This window comes from Primulina tabacum, chromosome 8 (assembly GCF_025594145.1).
Source record: "Primulina tabacum isolate GXHZ01 chromosome 8, ASM2559414v2, whole genome shotgun sequence".
NCBI lineage: Eukaryota > Viridiplantae > Streptophyta > Magnoliopsida > Lamiales > Gesneriaceae > Primulina > Primulina tabacum.
The window spans coordinates 180,541-189,519 of record NC_134557.1 but is presented as its reverse complement, the minus strand read 5'-3'; the positions used below and the strand labels follow the sequence as shown (position 1 = coordinate 189,519).

The window sequence follows — 8,979 nt, the reverse complement described above, 5'->3', positions numbered from 1 at the left end:
TGTTATATGTTAACTGTATTACGTATTATTTGTTATCAAGGATATGACGTGTTGAGTCTTTACACTCAGTAGGTGTGATTGATGCAGGTGATGTTGATTATGAATATGATAATGGAGGTCTTGATTGTTGATCTGGCTGGACTGAAGGTGCGTATAACCCGAGGACCGACGCTAGTTTTCCGCACTAGTTTACGATTCATGATTTTAAGTGTTGTTAAAGATATTTTTACGACTTTTATTTATGTCATGAGTGGTTTTTGAGAGGTTATAGTATGAGCTATACTTTTCAAATGTTAGTTGGTTGATTTATTTTAAAATGATGTCAAAAATATTTTATGCTTGTGTATGCAATTCGGCCGATGCTAAGTGAGGTTTAAAAAAAAAATTATAGTACTTTTTAAGAAAATGAATAAGCGGACGTTTCAGATACATAATTATACATTCTTTTAAATAAAAAAGTCTATTACTATTATTTTTTTTGCATATTTTTTTACTATGCATTTTTTCACATGAAAAAATATACCGTTATTAATATTTTTTAAATCTACAATATCTTTTCTATGTTTATAACAAAAAATGGTTCAAACTTAATTTTTTAAACTTCAAGTTTAATAAATATATACGTTTTATAACAAAAAATAGTTCAAACTTTAGTTTTTAAACTTCAAGTTAAATGAACATATAAATTTGTGGTTAGTGGTTCAAACTTAATTTTTTAAAGCTCAAGTGAAATGAACATATAGATTCTTGGTTAGTATTTTATAAACCTGCAATATATTTTTTATTTTTAAGTTAAATGAACATATAAATTCGTGGTTTGTATTTTTTAAACCTACAATATAACAAAAAGTGGTTCGTATTTAATATTTTTAAATTAAAGTTAAATGAATAAATAATGTTGGGTGCAATAATTGTCCCTGTTTGGTAGAACGATCGAACCGTGGTGCTTGAGCTGATGTGCGGTTTAAAAGATTTGAGTTGCACAATTACCACAAGTTATAGCTTTTGGTAAAGAGACAAATGCTAAATATGTTGTTATCCCATTTATATTTATCTATATTATTCATCCCCACATTCTTAATTATCTAATATTTTATTTTCATATGGTTTCGATCTATAAATTTAGCTTAGACAAATTTTTGTGAATGTTGGTGTTTTATTATATTTGAAATAATTGTGAGGTCATGATGTTGTGAATAATTTTAGTTCTTTATTTTTTGTAATAATGATAATAATGTATTGTGATTTTGTCGACATATTAAGATGGACATAATCATATAATTTTGCTCTAATATTTGTTAATTTGATTGATTTATATGATTAAATGTATGTTCTTAATTTTTTAAATTTCAAATTAAATGTACATATAAATTTGTAGAGGTTCACACTTAATATTTTAAGCTTCAATTAGTTTCTTTAATTGATAGATTGATACATCTCTATGCATTCCTTTTCCTACTATTAGTTAATTATTGATAAATTTTTTTAATGTTATTTATTAATTGATACTTAACTATGATTTTTTCAAACGAAAAGTCGAATACTATTATTATTTTTTACATATATTTTTACTATGCATTCTTTCACTTGAAATTTGGACTATTATTAATTTTTTTCAAACCTACAATTTCTTTTCTATGTTTTATAACAAAAAATAGTTCGAACTTAATTTTTTGTAAACTTCAAATTAAATGAATGTATAAATATGTGGTTAGTGGTTCAGAATTTGCACTAATATAAAAATTAAGAAAGTGGAAGAATAAAATATAAATTAAACAAATAGAAGAATTTTATTAATAGCTATATATTTTCTCTATTGAGTAATGAGTCTTTTATAGGCAAATAAACCAATAGAAAGAACCATACAAATAGCAACAATATTTGACCACTAAACCATTAAATAACAAATATGCAAAGATAATATTTCTTGTAATACTTTGTTACTAATAAATCATGATTAACAGACTTCATTTGACAAGTTAGATAATTAAAGACTTGGACAAATCTTTAACAATTCGACAATCTCTCTCTTAAACCGATAATGTCAACACTGGTTTAATAAGAACACCATCCCTGAAACTTGTTTTGTAGTGTGCTAATACCAAGTAGCTCCCTTAATTTTTGAAATGCACGGAGTTTGAGGGACTTGATAAACATGTCAGCTACTTAATTTTTGCTTATGCAATAGATGTTATCAATCGTTTCATTCTTTGTGAGGTCTCTTAAAAATGATATTTCACATCAATGTTCTTGCTTCTTCCATGTAGGACTAGATTCTTTGACAGTTTTATGACTGAACTATTATCACAATAAATTACAATAGGATCAAGATTCTTGAATTTAAGCTCTTTAAGAATTTTTCAAACCAAATAGCTTGCCATGCGCATGAAGTTGCTATAACAAATTCAGCTTCAGTGGTTGATAAAGTAAAAATTGATTGCTTCTTCGAAGTCCATAGAACAGCTGCGAATCTAAGAGAAAAAAATATCCTAAAGTTCTTTTTCTATCATCTCGATCTCCTGTATAATCCCTATCACAAAAGCCATCAAATTTTATTGTTCTCCTTTCTTATAATAGAGACCAAGTTTTGGTGTTCGTTTCACGTATCATAAAATCCTCTTGGCAGTTAAAAGATGCATTTCTGTAGAATTCTCCATGTATCTACTTATGAGACTAAAAGAATACATAATATCCGGCCTTGTTGCTGTAAAATATATTAAGCTTCCAACAATTTGCTTGTAAAGTGTGCTTTCAATCTTCTTTCCTTCACAATAGTTGGTTAGCTTCAAATCACATTCTACGAGAATACTTGCAGAATTATATTTCTCCATCTTAGATCTGCACAAAACTTTTTGATCATATTCCTTTTGGGAAATAAAATCTAACAGGTATATTGAACTACTTCAATACCAAGAAAATAATGCATCCTTCCAAGATCTGACAGACTTCTTAATAAAATTTTCAAACATGACACTATCATTTATCCAAGAATATAAGACCATCAACATAAAACCAAACAATGAGCATTTTTCCTTTACCTTCAAATTTTGTACAAAGTGTATACTCATATGGACATTTTTGAAAACTCACCTTAAAAAAATAAGCATTTATTCGACTATCTCATGCTCGTAGAACTTGCTTTAGCCCATGCTAAGGCAATTACCAATCTGATCATATGATGCCTTGCAACTAGAGCGAACATTTCTTTATAGTCGATTTCAAACTCTTGTTTGTAATCTTTTTGCTAGCAATGTGCCTTGAATTTGTCTACTTTTCCATTTTCTTTCAATTTACTCTTGTAAATCCACTTCACACCTATTGGGTTTTGACCTTTTGGAAGCTGGTTAGTTCTCAAGTTTTATTTTTCTTGATGAATGTGATTTCAGCATCCATTGCCTTTCACTATTTTGATTCTTTGACATCTTCAAAAGCTACTAGGTCACAATATGAAAATAATGCAAAATGAAAAAATAGATCTTCAATTTGGTTAATACCAGTTACCTCATAATCTGCCATTATTGTTGGTCTTCTTCTAACTTGTTGAGCTATATGTTCATTTTCTGTCTCATTGACTTGAAATGTGTTGATTGATTGTCGATCTTTGCTCTTCTCTACAGATTGTGCATTCTCCAAAAGATGCTGTATTTCTTATCCATTTTCTCCATTCTAACATTATTTTCATCATCGAAAAGCTATCGAACATCATGAATATTTTTAGCATTGGGGTAGCTGACTATGCCGATTCTCGTGTTATTATCTATTTTATTCAAACTTGAACATGAGTCTTTTTCCGCGCATATATTTTATCTTGCTAACTTGTATCTCAATCAAATTGAGATAAAGTGAATGTGATTTGTTAGCCCAAACCAATCATGCCAAAAATTTTATTAGGTGTTCATTCATCCCCTCTTAACACCTAGTCAATTCTAACAACATATGAGATTGAGTATATGTTAATAGTCATATACTAAAAATGAAAGCTAGAAAATTCCATTGTTCATTGATGTAATTGCAATTATTAAATAACAAAAGAACAATTAATTATTGTATATTGTTGAATTAGTTCAATATGACTCAACATAGTATATTGATAAAATAATGAATTCCTTCAAAAGCATTGCTTATAAATTCAATCATTATTGAAGATTAAAGGATATGTGCACAAACCGAGATTCTAAAAATTATTTATTTATTTTTTTAATTTAAATTATTTATATTACGTTTGTTTCATCCTTTTATTTTAATTTAAATTTAGTTTATTAATTTATTTAACTGTTTGTTAAAAGTTAACTAAAAAATTGTAATTGAGGTAGAATTGTAATATATCAACTTCAGTCAGACGATATCCGTATTAGTTATTAAAACTTGACATCTACACTTGCAATAATACTTTGTTTAAAGATATTCAATTGTTATAACTTATTGTGTTGAAAAAATTTGATCAGTTAGACTAGACAGAAAATCGTTATTTTCAAATATAATATATTTGAAATTCAAGAGATGCATAAAATATATCATCAATATTTTATTTACGAGCAAGAAAGTACATAGTTGATACTAAATATAATGAGAAAATATTTGTATTCACTGAGAACTTGAGAGGTGAAGAAAAATAACAAATAAAATGATATAATATAAGATAAATTATTTAAAATAAATATGTGAAAATATGAAAATTTCATATACGTGATTAATATAAATTTATAAAAAAAATTATTTTTATTTTTTTTATTATATTAACTAATTTATCTCAAATAAAATCGGCCAAGCTCGGGTGCGCTACTGAACAGGAGCGGCTTTCGGTGGTAGCTAGCAGAGAAGTTGAGACCGTCGGTGGAGAAATTATGGGAGCTACGGTCGGAGGAGTGGAAATAGTTGGCGGAGCTGCCGTGAGAGTAGGAATGGTGGTGGCAACTGGTGAAATAGCTGCGCAGCCGAGGGTGAGTAGCCGGAGGCGGTAGCCACTACAATGCAGATGAATGCTATAGGAGAAATCCGGTTTTCCGATCAGTGGAGATGAAGGTGAAGATGATGAGTTTGTGAATTTAAATTTTTTTTTAAAAAGACACGTGGCGCCCTCAATCTGATATATATAATGCCTCTGTTCTTTTTAGTAGTTCCACCGGCCTCTACAACTGTACATTTACCAAACAATGTGTTTACAAAAATTAGTAAAACATGTTTGCCAAATTGTAAAGGCATGAAATGTTAACTTTTTAAATGTTACTTTCAATTGGTACGGCACGGCATTAAGTATTGGCATTTGTGCTTTCATTCACTAGCTTCTCTGGTTTAGTGGGTCGGAAATTTAAAACACGGATAAACTTCTTCTCTTTTTTCTCTCTAAAATAATCCATGTTTGTACAACAATGGCCCCTTTCTATATTTCTTAGTTAACTTCTTATCTTATAATGAGAGAACATGGTTATAATAAAAAACTATGGAAATCACGTCCTCTTAATTCTGAAATAGCAAAACATGCATTAATCCTAGATTCAAACGACAATCTTTTGTCATTTACCAAAATTCTTTAAATCAAATGTTATAAATCTTTAAGCATTACTTTAAATGTGGGAATTCAATTTTTACCAATACAATCTAAACATTTTGAGAACGCTTTATGTATCTTGGCTAATTGGAGGCCAAATCTCCCTTTCAAATAAATCTTGAAATCTAAATGAAACGATCGAAATATATAAATTTTGTTTAATGGATTTTTAGACAAAAAGTTCATGGACATGACCTGTCTATCTAGTTTTATATAAAAAGAAAGGAGCTAGGGGTGTGGGGGGTGTCCTTGTAATAATATATTATAAATCATGTAAGACGCAAGCAACTATATAAACTGTCAGTACTTGGATTAAAATGCAAAGACCACAAAATGAACCTGAAACTCATCACTATATGCTCTCTTTTCGTACTCGTTTTCACCACATCTGTAACAGCGGCAAACCAAGCCCACATCAAGAAAAGCAAAATGCTAAACAAGAAACAGAAGAATGACAACTGGAACAATCCTTTTCTTTTCAATGTGCTTGCATTTGGAGCCAAGGGTGATGGTCTTTCTGACGATTCCAAGGTATGCTCCCGATTTTTTAATGCTACCAGCCGCGAGTTTGGTTTTAGGTACAAATAAATAAATGGCACCAACAGGCACTTTTAGCAGCTTGGAAATCTGCTTGCAAGATATCAGGAGCTGTCGTTGAAGTTCCTTCAGAATTTAAATTTCTGATAAAACCCTTGACACTCCAAGGGCCCTGTCTGCCGAATCTTGTTTTACAGGTAAGTCCTAAGTAAACCTTTTTCTTTTCTTATTAAATAATCGAATTTATGATGGAAATTGTTCTAAATTTTTGTTTATATAAAATTTCTAACAGATTGATGGTATTATTTTAGCCCCTGCGAAAATTGGAACATGGACAAAATTTAGCTTGTATCAATGGATAAACTTTAAGTGGCTTCACAACTTTACAATCCAGGGTTCAGGTACAGCTGATGGGCAAGGTTATAACTGGCGGGATTCTTCATTAAATGATACTCAGGTAGTATATATCACAAAATTCAAATGTCAATTTAACATATACATTTCGAGGGTGGTTGTGTGTGTACATATATGTATGTTACATAATTACCTGTCTTTCCTTTGATGATTATTTTTTTATTCAGAAGAAGAAAGCAAAAAAAATTTCAAGCATTAAACCAACTGTAAGTCTGAAATCTTGCATGTTTTAAATTTCAAAAAGTGAAAAACCCACAAAACTGATCATACGTAGCAAAATTGTCGATTTGATTTCCTCGAATAAATTTTCTTTATTTATGTTTTCAGCTCTGAGTTGTTAAAGTTGGCTCTTAATTTTCTAACTTTTATTTTTGTTGATTTTAGCCATATTTTGTCGGAGCACCCACGTGGTGCTAAAAAATTTTATACATCCAAAATGGTTTACTTATCCAAGTGTCATGTTAGTGTTCCAGCGAAATAAGACTAAATATCAACAAAAAGAAAAACAAATTTACATGATTAAAACCTAACTTGACAACTTAGAGGACGAAAATAAAAAAACAAGACAACTTAGATAACTAAATTGACTATTTTTCCTGACCATAAGGATTTTCTCCATTTATATAACAGGCACTGAGATTCTACGCGAGCTATAACATCACGGTTCGCGACATTAGTATAAAAAACAGCCCTTTATGCCATCTAAAATTCGATAACTCTAGAGGAGTGAAGGTCAACAATATTACGATTTTCTCTCCGGGAAACAGCCCGAATACTGATGGCATTCACCTGCAGAACTCCCAAGATGTAGAAATCCAGCATTCCAACATAGGATCAGGCAAGAATTCATGTTTTCGTATGATCCGAACTAAATTATAAATGTATTGAAGTCAAATTTAATTTACTGTTTCGTTGAATAGGAGATGATTGTGTGTCTATACAAACCGGTTGTTCCAATGTTCATGTCCATCATATAAACTGTAGCCCTGGTCATGGAATAAGGTAACTATTACAGGTTATCTGTTAAAATCTTAGATTCGCCCTTCTTCAGACACGCACACCAAAGCATAGAAAGAACAAATTGATTTTTCCTATGAAAGGATTTTATGAGTGCAATGCAATTTGGTTTTCAAACAAACTTCAGTTTAGGAGGACTAGGAAAGGGTAAAAGCCTCGCATGTGTCTCCAATGTCTTAGTTGAAAACATCACAATGCTGAACACTCTATATGGAGCCAGGATCAAAACATGGCAGGTATTAAACACTAAAAAGAATCTTGTAAAATTCATTTTGTATAAATTTCTTGATTATGCGTTGTTCACAAGTCATCCGTTTTTAGGGTGGTCTTGGATCAGTGAAAAATGTGTCGTTTTCGAATATCCAAGTCACAGACGTTAAGTGTCCGATAGTGATCGATCAGTACTATTGTGACAAGAATCAATATGCCTGCAAGAACCAAACAGAGGCAGTGGCAATATCGGGAGTTGAATTCAATCAGATTACAGGGACTTATGCATCACAACCAATTCATATGGCGTGCAGCATTTCATTTCCATGCATAGATGTTGTTCTGGATTCCATTCAACTACAGCCCTCCAAAAAACATGGAGCATTAATTCAGCAACCGTTGTGCTCAAATTCATATGGAAAATCATCGGGACTGCTTGTTCCTGAAAGCATGGATTATTGTGTGAGAAGTGGGAGTGATTTTAGCAGGAGAATATCAAGATCACACGATGTTAGCTGTTGACTATTAGTGAGCCTTGTTTGAATTTTGGCTTCCCTTGTGTGCGATGGTTACATGCAGATATATAAATGCAGCAGGTGATGCCTTAATAATTATGCAAAATTCGTGATTGTGATGATTTTAGGCCTTAAGTTTGGTAAATAAATTGTAAGTCCAAATGCTTTGTGCGTGTGTATTAATCATAAGGAGCCAATCGAACAAACAACGGATTTTGGTCGTTGAACACCACAATACGTATTGGTTTAATTTGTCACATTTTCGAGCCTCGTACGTTGAATATAGTTGATCATGATGATTGTTTTACTGAAAAAATTTATAAACGGTGAGACCGAGACAATCGGAATTGAAGATTTGATATCAAAAAGGAAAGGGGAATAACAAAAGAAAGATTTATTTTTCATAGCTAGTTAGGTACAAGGAATCAAATTTAACTATTGAAGGAGTGAGTTGAGCGCATTGCACTGCCTACTCTTTTAATAATTAATTCATAACCAAAATAAAATAATAAATGTTCAAACGTACGATAAAGATAAGTTATATATTATATATATATATATATCAAGGTGGAGAAAAGGCACCGTCCACAATCCACTCTTTTCATTGCATGCGCAATCGCTAATCAACTAAAATGCCCGCCACGATTCCTTCTGCAACATGACCTCACTTGTCACGCCCCGAAACTCAGGATTTGACACCGACGTTGTTTAACAATCACACAATCGAAACAATAAGCT

General features: G+C 31.1%; 1 protein-coding gene across 2 annotated transcripts; it reads left to right on the top strand.

Annotated features, from left to right (window-relative positions):
- The first annotated feature begins 4,798 nt into the window (after nt 1-4,798).
- On the top strand, nt 4,799-8,498 carry LOC142554357 (polygalacturonase At1g48100). 2 transcript variants are annotated; one of them, XM_075665028.1, is made up of 8 exons: nt 4,799-6,079; nt 6,154-6,282; nt 6,378-6,542; nt 6,667-6,705; nt 7,130-7,337; nt 7,420-7,501; nt 7,644-7,752; nt 7,838-8,498. In XM_075665028.1, exons 1-8 carry the CDS (start codon nt 5,882-5,884, stop codon nt 8,246-8,248), a joined length of 1,341 nt encoding a protein of 446 aa, XP_075521143.1. In that variant the 5' UTR covers nt 4,799-5,881; the 3' UTR covers nt 8,249-8,498. The 2 variants fall into 2 exon arrangements, with proteins under 2 accessions (XP_075521143.1, XP_075521144.1); XM_075665029.1 differs by lacking the exon at nt 6,667-6,705.
- The last annotated feature ends 481 nt before the right edge of the window (nt 8,499-8,979 follow it).

Excerpts from the sequence above, each read along its gene's own strand:
- LOC142554357 (XM_075665028.1), top strand. The coding sequence starts at position 5,882 with ATGAACCTGAAACTCATCACTATATGCTCTCTTTTCGTACTCGTTTTC. Across the intron at positions 6,283-6,377 it reads TGCCGAATCTTGTTTTACAG|ATTGATGGTATTATTTTAGC; the intron begins GTAAGTCCTAAG and ends AATTTCTAACAG. Across the intron at positions 6,543-6,666 it reads CTTCATTAAATGATACTCAG|AAGAAGAAAGCAAAAAAAAT; the intron begins GTAGTATATATC and ends TTTTTTATTCAG.